General features: G+C 36.0%; 1 protein-coding gene and 10 non-coding genes across 18 annotated transcripts; all 11 read right to left on the bottom strand.

The window, feature by feature from the left end:
• Nucleotides 1–5,338: 5,338 nt before the first annotated feature.
• Nucleotides 5,339–19,251, bottom strand: LOC133803354 (uncharacterized). Of its 8 annotated transcripts, none has more exons than XM_062241373.1 (3): nt 18,867–19,237; nt 18,623–18,701; nt 5,339–13,005 (listed from the first exon to the last, which is right to left on the bottom strand). In XM_062241373.1, the coding sequence occupies exon 3, from the start codon at nt 12,851–12,853 to the stop codon at nt 11,942–11,944; it is 912 nt and encodes a 303-aa protein (XP_062097357.1). In that variant the 5' UTR covers nt 12,854–13,005; nt 18,623–18,701; nt 18,867–19,237; the 3' UTR covers nt 5,339–11,941. The 8 variants fall into 8 exon arrangements, 2 of the variants coding, with proteins under 2 accessions (XP_062097357.1, XP_062097350.1); XR_009877921.1 differs by lacking the exon at nt 5,339–13,005 and adding an exon at nt 17,345–18,505 and having other exon boundaries at nt 18,867–19,250; XR_009877923.1 differs by lacking the exon at nt 5,339–13,005 and adding an exon at nt 17,345–18,211 and having other exon boundaries at nt 18,867–19,243.
• On the bottom strand, nt 15,518–15,615 carry LOC133813355 (small nucleolar RNA snoR99). The gene has a single exon (XR_009884376.1). It is a non-coding gene; the product is annotated as a small nucleolar RNA snoR99 (small nucleolar RNA).
• On the bottom strand, nt 15,943–16,064 carry LOC133813376 (small nucleolar RNA SNORD14). The gene has a single exon (XR_009884392.1). It is a non-coding gene; the product is annotated as a small nucleolar RNA SNORD14 (small nucleolar RNA).
• Nucleotides 16,177–16,298, bottom strand: LOC133813379 (small nucleolar RNA SNORD14). The gene has a single exon (XR_009884394.1). It is a non-coding gene; the product is annotated as a small nucleolar RNA SNORD14 (small nucleolar RNA).
• On the bottom strand, nt 16,399–16,520 carry LOC133813380 (small nucleolar RNA SNORD14). The gene has a single exon (XR_009884395.1). It is a non-coding gene; the product is annotated as a small nucleolar RNA SNORD14 (small nucleolar RNA).
• Nucleotides 16,867–16,985, bottom strand: LOC133813383 (small nucleolar RNA SNORD14). Its single transcript, XR_009884398.1, has one exon. It is a non-coding gene; the product is annotated as a small nucleolar RNA SNORD14 (small nucleolar RNA).
• Nucleotides 17,106–17,227, bottom strand: LOC133813382 (small nucleolar RNA SNORD14). Its single transcript, XR_009884397.1, has one exon. It is a non-coding gene; the product is annotated as a small nucleolar RNA SNORD14 (small nucleolar RNA).
• Nucleotides 17,345–17,465, bottom strand: LOC133813375 (small nucleolar RNA SNORD14). The gene has a single exon (XR_009884391.1). It is a non-coding gene; the product is annotated as a small nucleolar RNA SNORD14 (small nucleolar RNA).
• Nucleotides 17,588–17,711, bottom strand: LOC133813381 (small nucleolar RNA SNORD14). Its single transcript, XR_009884396.1, has one exon. It is a non-coding gene; the product is annotated as a small nucleolar RNA SNORD14 (small nucleolar RNA).
• On the bottom strand, nt 17,829–17,950 carry LOC133813378 (small nucleolar RNA SNORD14). Its single transcript, XR_009884393.1, has one exon. It is a non-coding gene; the product is annotated as a small nucleolar RNA SNORD14 (small nucleolar RNA).
• LOC133813374 (small nucleolar RNA SNORD14) lies at nt 18,073–18,194 on the bottom strand. The gene has a single exon (XR_009884390.1). It is a non-coding gene; the product is annotated as a small nucleolar RNA SNORD14 (small nucleolar RNA).
• Nucleotides 19,252–20,928: the final 1,677 nt, after the last annotated feature.

Genomic DNA, 20,928 nt, shown 5'->3' with positions numbered 1-20,928 from the left:
AGATTGTAGTCACAATAACGAATTTAGGAATTTTCTGATATTCATATAATATTATTCTAATATTAATAATAAACAATAAATGTACACTAAATTTCATTTCAATTATTTACTACATAAAACATTGTTTAATACATATGCTTTAAAGGATACTAATCCCAACAACCTCCCACTTGCCCTAAAGCAAATTCGACAAGGTTATGTTTCGAAGCTATCTTCATAACTGCTACATCTCCTCTATGAACAATATCCTTTGATCAAGTGGTATTTCCTCACGATATGCTTTCCCCTCTTGTGACTCCTTGATTCCTTCGAGTTAGCTACCGACCCACTGTTATCACAGTATAGGACTAGTGGCTTATCCATGTCTAGAACCACTTCCAGATTAGAATAGAACTTTTTGAGCCACATAACCTCTTTAGTTGCTTTACAAGCCGCTATAAATTCGTCTTCCATGGTAGAATCCACGATACTGGTTTGTTTAATACTACGCTAGACCACAACTCCTCCACCAAGTGTGAACACTGATCTAGAAGTTGATTTCCGACTATCTCTGTCTGATTGAAAATCAGAATCAATGTATCCAGTGGGGTTAAGGTCACCACCTGAATATACAAGCATATATTCTCTAGTTTTCCTAAGATACTTAAGAATATTCTTTACTGCAACCCAATGACCCAATGCAAGATTGGATTGATAACAACTGACTATTCTTACTGCATAACAAATGTCAGGTCTTGTACACAGCATGAAATACATTAGATTGCCTAACGCAGAGGCGTAAGGATACTGTCTCATATCCTCTTCTTTTTGAGGTGTCTTAGGATACTTCTCTTTAGAAATGACAATTCCATGACGGGTTGGCATATCACCCTTCTTGAAATTTTGCATATCGAATCTCTCTAGTACCTTATCTATATAAGTAGCTTGAGACAGAGCCAAAACTTTATATAGTGGAACCCTAAGGATCTAGATACCCAGAACATATTTTGCATCTCCCAAATATTTCTTTTGGAATTGCTCGACTAGCCAATTCTCTACTTTTGTCAATTTTCCTACTGTTGGGATTAGTGCCATTTAAAGCATATGTTTTTAACAATGTTTTGTGGAATAAAATTTAGGGTATATTTATTGTTTATTATTATTATTATTATTATTATTATTAGCATAATCTTATATAAATATCAGAAAAATCTCAAATTCGTTATTATGACTACAATCCTGTATTGGTATGAGAGGATTAAGATTGTAGGGAACGAATTTAAATAGTTTGCAGTAAAACAAAATTATGTGGAATCTTTGGATTAAATATTGTAAGTACAATTCGCTAGTATTATGAATACATGTAATCTAGATCTGGATTATTGAGGTAGTAGGACATCTTAGTCGAGATACTTTGTATAAAATGGTTATACATGAATGAGACCTGATATGTTATTAATACTTTTTAATATTGTTTACTTTATAAGTATTAATTAAACATATCAGTAAGATGATCATATACAAATTGATCTTAATCCTGAAGTTATTATGAACTCCTGTTTGTGTCATATGAGTTCTTTGATTCACTCGTTATGGTTTGTCAAAATGATCAGGTTGAAAATGTAACGCCTTAGATAGCCAAGACCATTACACTGTGTATTTTAAATAGTGTTGGACTTGTTAATCAAGTCATTTGGATATAAACGTGTTATTAAGTATAATTAGTGGAATAGAGATAAAAGATTTTGATCATAGGAATAGTTATTTTTCAATAAAAAGTGTGAGTTTGAACATGGGATCCCAAAAAATAGGTGTTTACAAGGCAATTACAACCCTCAAAACAACTACAACTAAAGCCAGCCTAAGTGGAAAAATAAAATTTGGCTTTAGTCCCTGTCAATCCCTCGGTCGTGGCAGTCGAGCAGCTACTGATGTACACACCGCCGCTAAAGCTCTCCAACTCACGGCTAGTTCAGCTTTCCATTTACCTTACCTGCACCACATAGCACTCGTGAGCCAAGGCTCAACAAGAAAACTTAAATCAACAAATACAATGAGCAGCAACATATAAGCAGTAAACTTGAATCAACAATGCAATAAATAACGGGATATGAGCAACAAGCTTTGCAGTGATAATCTGCACAATCAAATACACAAACAATCGATACAATTAGTTAAGTGAAATCGGCACTTCTATTTATTTAAGTGATGTTCAGATCCGGCACCCTTAGGTCGAGTCCTCTGGTCTTATGGCCGACCCTGGCTCGCTTAGGCCGGTTGCATTCCGCACGCTTAATGTCAGCCCCAGCTCCCTTAGGTCGGACTTCCAACATAGATACAATCACATACATATATTTCATAAGCACGCAACTAGATACAACATATGCAAGCATGCCTAATTGAGTAATCACAATTATAATCACAGTCAAATCCATTTACAGGGGTCCAAGCCCCGACCACAACCAGGGTGCAGTTTTCTTACCTCGAGTTCAGTGTGATAAACGAGACGGCCTCAAGTACGATCCTGATCTCAAGCCTAGTGATAATCTAGTCACAACATAAACATATTCTTATTAGGGATTGAATTCAAATGTCGAGCCTCACTCTAAAGCCTATCCTTAGATTTCTATTCTCAGTTGTTGAGACGTTAGAAACGTCCCTCGAGCCCCCAAGTGGCCCACCAAATGAATTCCCAGACTCCCCAAGCCCTAATTCTAAAACCAGAAAAATTGTGTTTCGGGGAACCTAGCGCGATCGCGCTTGCAGAAAGTTTAGGCTTTCTGGGTTACTAGCGCGATCGCGCCCCTAACTCCGAAACCCAAAAATCAAAAATCAAAATCACCACTCCCTGAGACACTAGCGCGATCGCGCCCTAACTTAGCGCGGTTGCACTAGATCACCAGAAACTCGAAAACGAGCCCAAAATCTTGAATTTCTTCCCCAATTCAAACTTACGACTTCTCTACATATCCAACCCAGAAATTCGACCCCAAACTGATTCTCCAACCAGTTTACAACCACAAAACGCCCCATACAACCCAATACCAAAGTTAATATACCACAAAAACTCATTCAAACTCATCAAAAACAACAAAGCACCAAAGATTGAACAAATTGAGCCAAGGGTTTAGAACTTACCCAAATCCGAAAATCTCAGGTCTGAATTGCGAATTGAGACTGAATTCCAAGTCTCTTAGAGACTCCCAACACGATTCTTCCAGCAAAATATATACTAACACTTCCTAGAAACCTCAATTTCATCAGAACTTTCCTTAACCTCATTTCAACCAAGAACATCAAAGTCCAAAAATGAAAAACAGAGTTAAAAATCCTTACCTCCTTGATTTCAAATTTCCCAGCAGCTAAATGAAGATTTTGGTAGCTCAATCCCTTCCTTTTGACCTTGAATTCCTTTGATTTTCACCAAATTCCCTCAACTTTGCCTATCTTGAGTTTGAGACTTTAACTCCAAATTTTTTGAGAAAGCTAAGGGGAATGAAGGGTGCCCAAACGTGGGTGCTAGGCTATTGATGCTGCCTTGGTCTATCCATTGGGTCAAAATTACCATGTTACCCCTTTCTTCCAAATTTCCACCAAATCCCTTTAAGGGTGATATGGTCATTTAGCCTAAATGCCACTAAACCTCAAATTACACTCCTAATTTTCAATTCCAAATACAATTATTTCTTCCAAAAATGTTCTACTAAACTCCTGACTTAAGAAAAATTACCAAAATACCCCTTGGCTCACCGCGAGTCGGGTATAAATCCTCGTTGTGACTTTTTCGCCAAATTGCTCTAAAGGATCGACTTAAGCTTGTCATCGCAAATATATTCACATAATAATGTGGTAGTTCCAATCATATAACACATAATTACATTTTATACCCTTAATGGGTCAAAAATTATGAAAATGCCCTTTTTCACAAAAACGGGCCTACAATTACATTTAATACACATAAGCATGCATAAATAGTTATATCTTAATACAACTCATATATTTCCCATAATCACACATTATTACAATTAAATCCACATATATATCCATTTATGCCCCTCCTGGCACGCTAATCGAGGCACTAGGCCCTATTAGCGAATTCGAACGTTACAAAAAACTTTTTTTTTTTTGAACTTATTGATTTAAATGGTTGGGGACTTAATATACAGATATAGAATCTATACCTTTACGGGATGAATTGAATAGTGGTTCTCTTAAGGGTTGGCTTTTGGAACTGAAAAGTTATTGAGCTCAAATTCATAAATCAATTTATGAATTAACATTCACTAGTAAAGTTAATGATACTTAAGGAACAAGATATAATTAAAGATGTTAAACGGTAATTAATTCCTACTTTAATTATGAACCATTAACAAATTATTGAATTATATGTAGTGATTAAATCGATGGACACTTTTTATATGTTTAAAAGTACTCAATAAATAAATGTCTATAATTACAAGAGTGCAGTCTCATATTTTTAGTGGAAAAATATTGAGATTAATAAATTAAGGTTATTATATGAAAGATTTTTAATTAATAAGCTTCATTTATTTGAGCTTGAAACTATAGGTCCATAGGTCTCCGAGATGACTCTATCAACATTATTCAAGGTAAGAGTTGAAATTTGGTAAAATAAGGAAAATAGCATATTTGGTATAAATTTCTTCTTCAATGTTAAATATGTAATTGAGACAAATTAATTAATTAATTAATCAATTATATTTTTCGAAAATTATTTTGGCATTTTCGAAAATAGCATTTAAATAATTAAGATAATTAATTTTGAATTAATTAGCTTTATTTATTTAAAAAAAATGTGAAAATATATTTCTAATAATTCAAGTTGGGTTTGAATTTGAAAGGATATTTATTCTTTAATTAATTTGATAAATAAGTTATCTTGTTTAGATATTTTGAATAAATAATTATTAAATAAATAAATAAAAATGGTTGGAACACATCCCTGAATTAAGGATGTGTTACACGCCAACTACAGTGCTTGTAACAAGGTCTAAGAATGAGTCTTGGATATTTCTTTTATTTAATTAATTATTTATTTAATAATTGGTTTATAATTTGAATTTTGAATTTAAATAATATTTTTATAAATCTATCAGATAGAAATTGTTTCAAAAGATACCCTTAATTGAGAGAATATTCTTGAGAGAAAATTCTAAGTTTTTTTTTTTACAGAGAGAAAAATATAACGTAATTTTTCTCTATCCATGAAAACTATCTTAGACATAACATTCCAAGATCTCATGAGTTGAGTACATCTTGTGAATCAGAAATTTTCCCATTATTACTCTACATGCCCACACACATTTTAAGGTATAGAGATACATCTTGGAAGTTCTTAGTATGAGTATTCAAAAGGTTATTTTGGATTGGATATTCGTTAGAGTTACTAAAAAGATAGCAAGGATTCTTGATTGTTCTACAACTGATAAATCCTAATATTTTTCTTTCTCTCTGATTAATATTTGCATATTAATGGATCCATTATTTAAATAATTTGTTTAAAATATCTGGGCCTATCACCCTGTGCTTTCCGCTATGCACAAGGTAAACTAGTTACCAACAATTGCAAACAGCTTGGGCATACAATATCAACTTGTCAAAACGCAATGGTTGTAAAGGTAACATTTTTTTGTATTGAGTTTTTTATTAGAAGTTGATTTCATTTGTTGCATTGTTATGATTAATTCAGTATTCTATAATTTCAGCACAAGACATACAAGAAACATGGGCGTCCAAAAAAGAAAAATCCAAAGCCATAGGCAGAAAGCAAGAGTTAGTGGCCAATTGGTATATCCTTGCATGTTTCTTTTGTATAGGCTAGAAACATCTTTTGTTTAGGCTACTATCTATTTTGTATAGGGCAGAACATATCTTTTGTATAGTTCTGAAATATCTCTTTTCTAGTGCCAGCCACAAATGAATTAAAACATGTATACTTGTGAAATGTACAGCTTCCATTTATATGGTATTTTTATCAAATCCATCTTGATGCTTCTTAAAGACTTAATCAAAATTGAAGCTTGAAATGTGCAACTTCTGGTTATCGTATGTTAGGATACATCTATATAAGGTTCCTTTGAGTGTGATTGTAAATTGGATTATGCACATTAGTATCACCTTGACTTTCACTTGCATTATTTCACTAATTTTATCGAGATTTCACTTTACATCTTTGCTTACTTTCTTTCAAGTAAACATTATATATATATATATATGAAAATTCTCCTATAGGGACTTCACTTTAAACCCTACCGGTGGAGCTCTCAGTGTTCTTGACCCGTTAATAGTTTTCAGTGCGATTTTTTTTATGACCGTGTATATTATAGTTATTTAGAGTATCCTACAATTTTTTGCAACATGTTTGAACTTAGTTTTCAGTATTATAAACTATTTAGGATTTTCTGAAAATTTGCAGAAAGTTCTAAATAGCTACAATATACACGGTCATAAAAAAAATCACGCCGAAAACTATTCACGAGTCGAGAAACACTGAGAGCTCCACTAATAGGGCTTAAAGTGAAGCCCATATAAAAAAAATGTCCAATATTTATAGATATATACAATATAAATGTATTTGTAAACATCGTGTGCTTCAATTAAAACCAAAGTCAAGCACTTGAAAATGGTGTACACATAGACCATGACTACTCTTCAATGAAAAAGAAAAATGAAAATTTATACGTATTTTTTGCATCTTATTTACAAAGGGAAATTTGAGTTTTAATGCAATAAGTGACACTATATTTAAAAAATACACTATCCCTATATGACTCTCGTTTTGGTGCTACTAATGACGTTACTACCCAAAATACCCCTAGCATAATTTTCTCAAACTCTCCGTATTCTCTCCCAAATTCATGAACCAAGCAAACTTTGAAATCGATAGGCCTCGATTGAATCCGTAGAACCCAACCTTCATTGTCTTCCACAACCACGAACAATGGCTCCCAAAGGGTCGAAGTTGACGATCAGAGAAGGGGAAGGAGAAAACATCGAGCAAGCCGACCAAACTTTTAGGAAACAACCCCAAAGAAATCGAAGGTGAGGGATTTCGTTTTTAATCTGCAATATGTGTATGTGCCTGGTTTTTGTTTGTTGATTTTTGTTCATAGAATAGATCGGGGCTGGGGAATGAAGAAATCTAGGTTTTTTTCGATATTTTTCATGCAACTCGATAGTACATGATAGGGACTGGATTTGATTTTGCCTCGATAGGCCTCGATGGGACTCGATAGGACTCGATGAAATTTTAGGCTTTGGGATTTTTAGGGCCTACCTCAATAGGAATCGATAGGACTCGATGATATGGGGTTTGGGATTTTTAGAGCCTACCTTGATAGGAATCGATAGGACTCGATGATACGGGGCTTTGGGATTTTTAGGGCCTATCTCGATAGGACTCGATGATACGGGGCTTTGGAATTTTTAGGGCCTACCTCGATGGGAATCGATAGGCCTCGATAGGACTCGATAGTAACCCGATGATATTATTCTTTGTGATTTTTAGAACCCACCTCGATAGGCCTCGATAGGACTCGATAAGACGCGATAGTTTCTGCCTTGATGGGACTCGATAGGCCTCGATAGTAACTGCCTCGATAGTGACCAGATTGTTTTACATTTTTAACATTTTTTTTGTTTTTTTTTCCAGATGCTTGACCTTATTGTGCTGTTGGAGAAGCATTTTCCTGGTCGTGTCACTTATAGGGGTAGTGCCTACTTGGATACCCTTATAGAGCAGTTTCAGAGACATGGTCTTATTGAAAGGGCACAGGCATGCCTGTTGGGACAGTTCTTTAAGGCGAAGCCGTTTAGTTTTTCTGGGGTTCTGCTGCATCAGCTAATGTTGCGTAAGGTAGAAAGCAAGAAGCCTGAAGAGGGTCAGTTCTACCTGGACAACACTCTGTGTAGATTTGGTATTGCAGAGTTTGCCCTAGTTACCGGGCTAAATTTTGGGAAATCACCGTCCTCAGATGAGTTGAAAGAGCATCTTTCAAGTGATCGGATCATCCAGGAATATTTTAATGGTGATTCGAAGGTTAGTTTTGGTCAGTTGGAAGATGCATTGAAGGCCTCCACAAACCCAAAAGATGCATTTAAGCTGGGTTTGTGCTATTTGATAGAGGGGGTACTGAATGCCCCATAGAAGACAACGACGATATGGGGAGATTCCCTGAGAATGGTTGAGGATATTGATTACTTTTTCAAGTATCCATGGGGGAAGTTGTCATTTAAGAAGTTTAGCAAAGGAGTTCAGAAGGACATGAAGAAGCAATTGAAACACTATGAGAAGAAGAAGAAAGAGGGGTCAAGCAAAAAACAGAAGGAAGCGAAGTATAGTTTCAATTGCTATGCACCCACGCTTCTTTACTGGGCTTTTGAGGCCATGCCTTCTCTCGGGAGTAAGTTCGGTGAGAACAGTGGGAATCAGATTTCGATGATGCTTAGCTGGGCTACGAAGACTAATATTACTATTTCGACAGCTCTGTTGGTTCCTATATTCGCCAACCGTCGAGTAAGTTCCATTTTATCTTGTTAAATGTCACAGATTAATTGATTAACGATTTATTTTATTAAAGTTTTCCTGACACGTGTTATTCAACCATGCAGTTAGTGGTATTTCCCATGCTAAAGCCACGTCCCGGTGAGGTAGTCTACTACAATAGCCTCCCAGAAGTTGATTCCAGGTTATTCCCTGAGTTGGAATCAACTGTGGGGAAGGCTGGGACTACAGCGGAGGAAGTAGTGGTACCTGAGAATGAGGTAGAGAAGCTGGCAAAAGTTGCAAAGGAAGCCTCCATTTTTTATGAGGATGTCCCGAGGGTTGAGGAGGACACTTCACAGGCCTGTGCAACTTCATCTAGTCAGGTTGTCCAGCCTGATTATGAGCAATTGATGCAAAAGCTCAAGAGGGTTGAGGAGGGCCAGGCAACCTTACTACAGAATCAGACCACGATCATGGCTCAGTTGGCGCAGCTGCTTTCACTGGTCTCAGCCACCAACGTAAAATTAAATACAGAGTCTGATATCTTGCCTGCAGACTACGAGCGCGGCGATCAACCCTCCACTCCACAGGCCCATACATCTGTAGTTGCCAGTGATGCTGACAATCCCAGTGTACGAGTACTGCAGCCCGTGGAGGCAGCTGGCCTTGAAGTTGTCAGGAAGAAACGCAGGCCCAAGCGTTTTGATGACTTCACTGACCCAACATAGAAGATCAGACTAGATAAACTAGGGCTAGTTGTTGAACCACTGAGGAAGTGTGACCCACAGCAGGAGAAGAGCTTCCATAAGTGAATCATCGGGAAGATCAACAACAAGAGAGACCGGAACGTCTATACTGGGACGCACGGTGTGGCATGGTTCTTGCGGTTGCACACAGTCCAGACTTGGCTTTGGGATTCGGTATATGTAAATTACATTCATGTTTTCAATTCAATCTTAAAATATAATGATGGTACTAACGAATTTTCATGTTTTTTTAGCATATTGATGCCGCTTTGCACATGCTACGCCGCCGACGCCACTTTTACCATGCTGCATTTCGGTAGGATGCTGCGATCATGAACACCACCTTCCCCCAAGTGTGCCTAGGTCGTTGGAATCATTTCAGAGAGACCGGCACTAAGTATACATGGGACGACGATGTGCTGAGAATGTTGAAGGGCGATGATAATCAATTCCTTGTATCATGGCAAAATGTGAGTGAAGTATATTTTTTTTTGCACGTCGAGAAAGTCGCACATTGGATCGCCATTGAAGTCTCTATTCCAACGTGGTGCATCAACATTTATGATTCCAACCATAGCGTGCTCAGTCCCACTCTGATGGAGGAAGCGATCAAGCCTTGGTGCTTATTGTTGCCTTCATTGTTATGGTGTTCTGGCATGTTTGACCACCATGAGGACCTCCAGGTGTATCCTGAGCAGAATGCAAAGCCTTTTTCATATTGTCGTATTCCTCCGGAGGAAAGTCCTTAGACTAAGACAAGGTATTCCCCTATTTAATTAGTGTATTTTGAAATCTGAAAATTAAAGTTATTTTTATCTTCTATTGACACAAAATCGATTATATGCAGTGGGAATTGTGGTATGTTTGATGTTTGCCATCAAACATATCAAGCTTCTGGTTGCCAGGCTACCACTCGATACCATTATCGATGAGAACATTCAGCATTTCAGGACCAAGTGATGTGTGGACTTATTCAATCAGAATTTGTCCCCGTGATGCTCTTTATATTTTTGTCTTACACATCTTGTATAATATAGCATATAGTTAGTTTTGTATATTTTTTTTTATCAAACAATATTTTTTGAAAAAATTATTAAATAAAAAAGTATTAAATTCACATAATGTGTCTGCCTCGACATCTAAACCAACAAAGTATTAGAAGAAGTACTCCATATAATAAATGCAGCAAAATCAATTAAATAATTACATAACACAATATTTTAAATCCTAGTCTTACATGACTTCCTATTGTGCCCACTACCACCACATCTGCTACACTTACATGGCTTGACAATCTTTTTCCCGCGTGAAACATAGCGATTTGTCTTTCGCCTACCCACTTTCTGCTTCCTGGGCCTTCCTACAGGTGTTTTCTCAACGGGGACGCCAACAACCGTATCTCTGATGTGATCAGGGATTACCCATTCATCCTTGTTCCCATCAAGGTAAATAGTATCTTTATAAGTGTCATTCAATGCCTCAATTCTATAGTAAAGGGAACACAATGAGTAAATGTTTATGCTTCTTTTTCTGGCTGCAGCAAAAGCATGTACACAAGGTATCCCAATGGTTTGGAACATGCCACAAGAGCATGATTTTGTGGCCAAGTTCACCTCACCATCACCATTACCATCGACCACAAGAAATTCGTGATGACCAAGGACTTGGACATCTAGAAAAATTACTTTATCACCTATTTGCTTCAAATCACTTTCCATCTTAGGTAATAACACAGTTGTTGCTTTTGCAGCTCTTTCACGTCTATCTGCAAACCAAGACTGAAGAGTGAATCTTATGAATTCAAGAAAAGTGGCGACTGGAAAGCTCCTTGCCCCTTGGTCTTATTGTTAAAGCTTTCTGCGTAGTTACTCGTCATGATATTGTATCGGTTACCAGGAAAATAAGTGCTACTCCACCTTTCAAAGCCAATTCCCTCTAGATATTGAGCAATGGGCGGATCAATTACCTTAATCTTGTCAAAGAACTTATGAAATTTCGTTATTCGAAATGCGTATGCTGCACACCCTATGATGTCTTGCACGTGGTCAATTTTGAATTTTGCCACAACATTCATACAAATATGATGGTAACCTGCACCGCGATACACATCTGGGAACACGAGCTCCAAAGCATGATTAATGCTTTTATGCCTGTCCAATACAAAAGCAAGTTTCTCAACGTCCCCTATGGCTTCCTTCAAATTTCTCATGAAATAAGTCCAAGAGTTATGGTTCTCACTGTCCACCAATGCAAACGCAATTGGAAACAACTGATTGTTTGCATCCAACGCAACAGCACAGAGCATATGGCCACCATACTTATTCTTCAAGATTGTGCCATCCACACAAATTACAGGACGACAGTACTGGAAACCACGCCTAGAAACACCGAGGGAAAAGAAGCAATACAAGAAACGACCATCTTCTGCTACAAAATCAGTAATTGTACTTGGGTTCTTATGCTACAACTGACACAGGTATCCAAGTAACTTGGAGTATGATTCCTTAGGTGTCCCTCTGACATACATATGAGCATTTTCTCTGCATCTCCACGCCTTCTCATAGCTCATTTCGACCCCAAAAGGGTGCTTCATGTCCTCCTTTATGTTGTTTGTCATGTACTGAGTACCATCGGTAGCAAATTTCATCTTGATTAGGTGCCCTACAACCCACGGTGATGCTTGACGGTGGTCCTTATCTTGAATTTCTTGTTAGCAAGTGTGTACTTCATTGAATACAGTGATCTCGAACATTTCAGATCGCTTTTTTTTCTTACCCCTCAATCTCCAACCACAATCAGGATCCTTGCAGGTAATGTACCGCACATCAGTCCCAGATTTATTTACCATAAACTCAAAATTATTCTTCATCGCAAATATGGATGCTTTAGTTTTCAATTCAAACTTGTTCTGAAAGAACTTCCCAAGGTGCAATTCTCCTGAAGCTTTGCTAGTTGAGGAATGATGTTGATGTGAGGCATCTATATCCTCTTTGGTAAACATGGGAGCACCCCATGTTCTACGATCTTCACCTAAGTCCAATGGAGCACTCCATCTAAAACTATCATCGGTTTTACTTAGACCTGGACGACTACTACTGGTCTCAGGTGTTTGCCGATCTTCTATTCTGCGCTCCTCATCTACCATAACATCTGAACTCTGTGTTGGAAAATCTGCCCTAACATCTGGCCCACCAAGATCTGTTGCATCAGCAATAAGATCGTCGTTGACATAAGGTTCGTAGCTATAGGGATCGTACTCCGCTGTGTCATGCACATATGACGGATCTCTAACCGAGATATCATCATGGACTATGACATCCGGATTTGTCTCGGGAACACATGTTTCAACGTCACCTTGAGTTCCTTTGAAACCATGACATGGAGGAGAAATGTTGTCTTCAAATTGAACTTCTTTATTAACACTGGCAGAAGCCGATGCATTTCTTACACCTCCCTTCTTAATCAATGTCACACATAGAGGAATGAGCTTCTCTACAAATTTCAATGCTAACCCAATGAATTCACGCACATGCCTATCATTTTTTATAACGGTAGGTTTGACGGATTGTGATAGGCATGTGTACGAGACCTCAATTTTCAAGTCATGCACACATTTATCCATTTCAAGCTCATCGTACAGAATGTCAAGCAGTTGCTCATATGTCGCACCCTTCTCCACGGGCAGAACTTGATTTTCAGCATTTCTGAAAATCCAATCCCTATTTTCGAGTTCCCAAACACCATTGAATGCAACAAATACGGAAACAGTCGAATCTGCAACAAAAAAAAAGTCAAAAAGTTAAACTACAGCATAAAACTGAAAATATCGATTTCTATCGATATATGTCGAGTCCTATCGATGTCACAAATATCGAGTTTATCAAGTACAGTCGAGGACTATCGAGGCAAACAATCCAATAAAATTCTTATACACCTATCGAGTTTTATCGAGTACAATCGAGTACTATCGAGGCAAACAATCCAATTAAACTCTTATACACCTATTGAGTTTTATCGAGTACAATCGAGTTATTAAATCCAATTAAACTCTTATACACCTATCGAGTTTTATCGAGTACAATCAAGGACCATCGAGGTATTAAGATTGTAACACTATCGAGGCACGTCGAGGTCCATCGAGCCAGCATGCATGCAACACATCGAGACCTATCGAGTTTCATCGAAACTCATCAAGGCAGGAAAAAAATCCAGAAAAAAACGCACGAAGTATCCAAAATTCATTCCGACAGTGAAAAATTGCAATAAAACATGAAGGCATACACAGATCTATTCGAAATAAGACAAGTAATGTAACCAGACAAGTTTCCTCATTACATATAACAAATATATACTTACTCGTACGATATTTTTCCCATAGATCTGAAATCCAAAATGAAGTTTCTTGACTTGAAATGACTCAAAACTTGCCCCTAAATCCGAAATGCAAATTAATGGTGGCCGGCTTTTTTTGTGTGTACGAAAATTTGAGAGAGCGAGAGGAAAAATATAAGAGATAAAAAGTGAAGACTATAAGAAAAAGAGGGAAAATTATGCCAGAAATATTTTAGGTGGTAACGTTATTAGTAGTACCAAAACAAGAATTATATAGAGATAGAATATTTTTTAAATATGTTATCACTTATTGCATTAAAACTCAAATTTTCTTTTACAAAAACACAGTGATCCATTTAATTTACACTTTTACTATTTTTATTTATCATTCTTTTTTTTTAAAATAATGTAACGGTTTAATTATTGTTTGAAACATTTTTGATTTTTTTTAACAATTCTCTCTTATTCTTGACTTCAAAAGAAAATCTCAGCTAATTTATATATTTTGTTAACTAAAAAATAACCTATAAACCTTCTCTTTGAGTTGTCATCAAATAGTAAAGTCCTCCGTAGAGTGCTTTTCCAACAATCACAGCGAATCCTACCACCAAAATATGATTTTGAATTTTTTCCCCAACAGTACACGCCTCCTGCACCGTCGAACCCAAGTCTCAACCCCTTCAACCTTCACATCCTCCTCTTTGCACCAATCTTTATACCCCTTCAACCTTCTCATCCTCCTTTGGGTTTTGGGAGATGTTGATGCCAAAAATGAGTTTTGGGGCAAGAGATAAACTTTCAGATTTGGCGATGAAGTCAGTTGTACTTTGGAGAAGAATTCAACTTTCTTTCCTTTCTACCTCTTTTTTAATGTAGTTCAACTATATTTTGAATTACATTTTTATTTTTTAAGTTTAAGAATTAGGTAAATGATGCATATACATAAAATATGAAAAAATGTATTCATGCTATAAGAATATTCTTAAATTTAATAAAATATTATATTGTAAACATAACTTAACTTATATAAAATTTAATAAATAAATAATTAAAAAATATATATTTTAAATATTAACTTAAACTTAAATATAATGAAGTAAATATTTAAAATAAAATATTATTGAATGAAATATTTTACAATAAAAATAATAAAATTATTCTTAATAACTTAAATAAAATTTAATTAATCTTAAATTTAAACTTCACAAATTAAGTAATATCATATTAAAGATATATAATATAATTTGCTATCATCTAACAAACTATTTAATTTTAAAATCTACTTATCATATTAATATTATATTAAACATAGCAACCTATTAAATTTTAAAATCTACTTATATTATTAATTTTATATTAAACATATAATATGAACATAAACTTAAAAAAGTGCACTTATTCTATTATATATATTTAAAAAAAAATAACAAATTTTTTATTAAAATTATAAATAAAATTTTATCCCAACCATACGCCATGCTTTGTATGGTTCTTCAGCCTCTTGATAATAGCCCCGCCCTCAAAATGAGGTAGCGCACCTTTACTCAGATCCTAGTCCCATCCCTAATTTGGTTAAAATTAATCTAACCCTCAAAGATTCTTGTAAACCCTCTACTTCGTTAAAATTAATCTAACGTCGTGTAAGCATAGATAATGGTTTACCCATTTAACTTCGAGAAGTTCACGTGCTTGAGAAACAGCATATCGAATTCACGGTTAAATGGATTAGCAAATAAACAAAATTGGTCTAAACTGGGATGAGCATTTCCACGTCCAAAATTGTCCCTACATAATATAAGATTTTATAAGAAATAGTAATAATCCTACAAGGTACAGAAAAGATCTAAAATCCGTGCATTACTTTATTTAAATTATCATTGTACAGTAAAGATTGTACACCAAACTAGAAAACAACACAAAATTATCATTAATTTATTTAAATTTGTTCAAAATGAAATTTCCCATCAATAAATGATCAGCAAGACATAAATGTCGGCTGACAAAGTGAACAGGATGATCATGAATATGGGGGACTAGTCTTCCCTACAGCAATCGGAAAAACTACTGAAGGGGCAAACGAAAAGTACCCAAAAAGCAGAGCACAAAAAGAGGACAAATAATCAATAAACACTTTAAAAAGGACTAATAATCAATAAATATTTAAAAACATGTAAAAAGCTAACACACGCACCAACAAAAACACAATGTTTAAAAATGGCAAAAAGAAGATACTACAAACAGCAGCAAGCCAAAGGTTCTCAACTTAACATAACCTTGCAATCACCAGCAACAATTAATTATTTATGTATATATATACGTGTAAGCAGAATAAGCTCTCTAAACTGTGCAAAGCTACATAAATAAAATTAAAAAAAAAAGAGTTTCAGACATCCAAGGAAGGATAATGCAGCATTAGCTCTCAAGCCTGGCGAAGGCGAAAGCTCTTAGGCAGCCACTGCGAATGTTTTGAGAAACAAGCCTTGAGATTGTCATCATCAACAGCAAGTACAATTAAAAACACTAAATGGCACAAACAAAATCAGATACAAAGTACAAAATAACAATTAATATAAACGTAAACTTAACTTAAATTGTAAACATTTGCCATAATCAAGTCTCAGACATCCAAGGAAGGATAAAGCAGCATCAGCTCTCAAGCCTGGCAAAGGCGAAAGCTCTCAGACGGCCACTGCGAATGTTTTGAGAAACAAGCCTTAGAGTTAACATCATTGACATCAGCAACTAAGAAATTCCAAATAACTTGTAGTCACGGTAAAACACAAATTTACAAAATCAAAGCAAACTTGCTAAAAAATTCTAAGCGATTATAGTTCAGGCCTCAGACATCCAAGGAAGGATAAAGCAGCATTGGTTCTCAAGCCTGGCGAAGGCGAAAACCTTAGGCGGCCACTGCGAATGTTTTGAGAAACAAGCCTTAAGAGCTATCATCATTGGCATCAGCAATTAAGAATATTCATACGACATAGTCATCTTAAAATACCAAAATCAACACACGAGAAAAAACCAATCATGCTACTAAGCAAAACAATCATGTAGAAGAAGTTCAGGTCTCAGACATCCAAGGAAGGATAAAACAGCATTAGTTCTCAAGCCTGGCAAAAGCAAAAGCTTCAAGGCAGCACTGCAAAAGTTTTGAGAAAGAAATCCAAACCAGATAATACATAAGCAGCAAAAGCAATCCACTGCAGAAAGTCAAAACAATTAAGATATCAACACAATACCAAAATCATCACTACAAAGCATACCAATCAAACTACTTGGCGATTAGAATATACAAATTCAGGTCTCAGACATCCAAGGATAAAGCAGCAACAGCTCTCAAGCCTGGCAAAGGCAAAAGCTCTTAGTCGGCCACTGCGAATGTTTTGAGAAACAAGCCTTAAGAGTTATCATCATTGTCATGAGCAATAAAGAAAACTAATGAACATAACCAAACCAATGACGATGTCACTGTAAAATACCAAAATCAACACAGCAAAACCCAACCAATCAAGCTTCTAAGCAAATACAATATACAAATTCACCTCTGACATCCAAGGAAGGATAAAGCAGCATTAACTCTCAAGCCTGGCGAAGGCGAAAGCTCTTAGGCAGCCACTGCGAATGTTTTGAGAAACAAGCCTTAGAGTTATCATCATTGTCATGAGCTAAGAAATCCAATACAGATAACCAAAACAATGACATTGTCACTGTAAAATACGAAAATCTACACAGCAAAACAACCAATCAAGCTTCTTAGCAAATACAATATACAAATTCACGTCTCAGACATCCAAGGAAGGATAAAGCAGCATCAGCTCTCAAGCCTGGCGAAGGCGAAAGCTCTTAGGCGGCCACTGCGAATGTTTTGAGAAACAAGCCTTAAGTTATCATCATTGTCATGAGTAATAAAGAAAACTAATGAACATAACCAAACCAATGACGATGTCACTGTAAAATACCAAAATCAACACAGCAAAACCCAACCAATTAAACTTCTTAGCTACTACAATATACAAATTCACGTCTCAGACATCCAAGGAAGGATAAAGCAGAGCATTAACTCTCAAGCCTGGCGAAGGCGAAAGCTCTTAGGCGGCCACTGCGAATGTTTTGAGAAACAAGCCTTAGAGTTATCATCATTGTCATGAGCTAAGAAATCCAATACAGATAACCAAAACAATGACATTGTCACTGTAAAATACGAAAATCTACACAGCAAAACAACCAATCAAGCTTCTAAGCAAATACAACATACAAATTCACGTCTCAGACATCCAAGGAAGGATAAAGCAGCATCAGCTCTCAAGCCTGGCGAAGGCGAAAGCTCTTAGGCGGCCACTGCGAATGTTTTGAGAAACAAGCCTTAGAGTTATCATCATTGTCATGAGCAATAAAGAAATCTAATGAACATAACCAAACCAATGACGATGTCACTGTAAAATACCAAAATCAACACAGCAAAACCCAACCAATCAAACTTCTTAGCTACTACAATATACAAATTCACGTCTCAGACATCCAAGGAAGGATAAAGCAGCATTAACTCTCAAGCCTGGCGAAGGCGAAAGCTCTTAGGCGGCCACTGCGAATGTTTTGAGAAACAAGCCTTACAGTTATCATCATTGACGTCAGCAACCAAGAAACTCTGTAATCACTTTAAAAAAATCAAAAGGAACACAACAGAACAAACTAATCAAATTTCTAAGCAATAATCAGATATCCCAGGAGCGAAAACTCTTAGAAGGCCACTGCAAATGTTCCTAAGATGTATCATAAAAGATGCATACATCATGACAAACAAAAAAAATCAAATTATAATAAGATAGAGCAGCATTAACCCTCGTGCTTGGCGAAGGCGATAGCTCTTCTAATGTTTAAAGAAACAATTGACCCTGATACCCTAACCATCATCATAGACAAGAAAATTGACCCTGATACCCTAATCATCATCATAGACAAGAAAAAAAATTAAACTTCAAGACAACTTTCAAAGACATATAGCACAAACTCTTTCTCACTGAAAATAGTCTAAACATTGGGGTCTCAGATATCCAACCTCTAAAGCCCGGCGAATGCGAAAGCTCTTAGGCGGCCACTGCGAATGCTTAGTGACATCATAAGCATAATAAACAAAGCTTATCAAAAACACAGAAACGTTATTAAGTGAGAAAACTTATTAAAATCAGAAAACATAACTCAAACAGAACCAATCGAATGTAAAATCATCAAGACACAATTCAATACAAGAAAAATGTCATAATAATAAACAAATTAAGACCCTTTTCATATGTAAGAACTACCATCAATTGAATCGGTGAAATTCAACTATCCCGCCTTTCCCGATCATAATAATATCTAACATTATAGAATATAGCCACTGGGGTAAAAAAATTCCAGTAAAGACAAGATATTGAAGGGACGCATTGCAAATGACTGATGATGGAGGCAGGGAATGATACGATGACGGTGTCTTTATAGATGGATTAGGGGTTTCAGGGATTTTAGGGTTTTTGAAACTAACGGTCAGGATTTGTTATGTTAAGATCCTGGAATGAATAATCTAGACACGGAGCCCTGGCGACCGATTTTGGGCTCGAGTTTCAATACTTGAAGCTGTGACCTAATTGACATGATGTGATGGGCTTTCTTTAGACGAGTTATTTACACTTTTATCGAAAGGATTTTTTCATTATTTTAGTTTGATTTGAAAAATATGGCTTTTATGCCTTTTTAATTTAGAAGTTTGTATAAATTTTTTTTATAAATTTAAAAAAATATATAATTATACTATACTTTTAATGATAGTTATATTTTTTTTATTTTGAGGATAATTTTTTTTTATTTTTTTCTTCATTTTTAGGATAAATACTGTTTACTGATATTTTCGGAAACTACACTAATGGATATTAGCTAAGAATAACGATATGGAGAATAGAAGATTAACACAGGGTTTTTACGTGGTTGGGGCATTAATAAGCCTTAGTCCACGAGTCAGTTATATTAGAGCTTGGAAAGTATTTTACAATGGAGTTCTCTCTATGTTTTGACAGAGTAACTGTATATCAGTTGAAAAGAGATCCATTTCCCAGTGTTCTATTGCCTGTATTTATAGGCTCATGGGAACACTGGGTCTGGATCGGGTATGACCCGGGCCCATCAGAGATATGGATACTCTTGGCTTCTCGGGTGGAAGCCCAATGAAAAAGATAAAACATACATAAATTCAAGACTAATTAAGGCCCAATAGGGTGGCCTAAGAACTATACTTCGCCCGACAAAATGATGTTTTTGGTTTGGGCACTTCGAGTTACGAGGCAGATTCAGGGGACAAGACCAGTCAGAGTACTTGGCAGTGCAGGTCTGAAACAGCGGCGTGCAATCCCGAGGTGGCCTTTTCCGCAGGTGAAAAGTGGGGATAATCCCCACGCGTCGTGGGGCGGCTTCAGGATCACGGATGCTTTTCCCTGCAAACAGGGAGGACCTGATCCGGGTTCATTTACCTTTGTCCTTCTTCGTTTACCACAGGCCCGAACCGTTTACCAAGATCCGGGACCGTTTTACATGTACTTCAGCGGGGGATCCGAGCTCTGTACGTCTCTCGAACAACTGTCCTGGATCACCATCCCAGACGCTTTCCAAAACAAGAATCGCACTAGGGCCGCCCCCTTGGATATTCCTGGCCCAAGCGGCTTGGGCCGGCCATGGGCCTGGACCACCGTCCCGGGCCCACGTCAGGAAATGAGGACAACAAATACAATTTTAGATTATGTATTTTGTAAAAGTTACCGATTATATCTTATATTTTATTAAATGACAATTTAGATTATGTGTTTTGTAAAATTAAACAAATTAATACCCAGAGCCTAATTTTGATAAAAAAAAAATTTAATATGACCAAAATATCCCTAGATTTATAAATAAGTTAATTTAATAAATTAAAAAATTAATATAAAACTATAAAAATAAATATATTTTAATTAATTAAAACCTTAAAATAATTATATCAAAGAATAATTAAATTTTAAAACTAAAATCTAATTTAATCATCCACTTATAACATCAATCAAAATCAAACTAAATAATTAAAATAGAACACGATTTTCATCCTTGAAACCTAGAAACTCATCCTAACATATTCTTGAGTTCATCTTTCCAATTCATATTTAACTTCAGTAATGCAACAACTTCAATAAAAAAATTCAAACCCATAAACCATTAGTCCATATTATACTTTTGATATTCATTATGAAAAAATTCCCAAAATTCATGTAATGCTCATCTTCTTCATTTTATATTTACAAATAAAAATTTATAAACAAATCCAAAGACACAAATACTTGGACGATGAACATCAAAACGCGG

Source organism: Humulus lupulus, chromosome 1, assembly GCF_963169125.1.
Source record: "Humulus lupulus chromosome 1, drHumLupu1.1, whole genome shotgun sequence".
Classification (NCBI taxonomy): Eukaryota; Viridiplantae; Streptophyta; class Magnoliopsida; order Rosales; family Cannabaceae; genus Humulus; species Humulus lupulus.
This window is presented reverse-complemented; position numbering and strand designations above follow the sequence as displayed.

Coding starts and splice junctions, on each gene's coding strand:
- LOC133803354 (XM_062241373.1), bottom strand. CDS start 12,853: ATGGATAAATGTGTGCATGACTTGAAAATTGAGGTCTCGTACACATGC.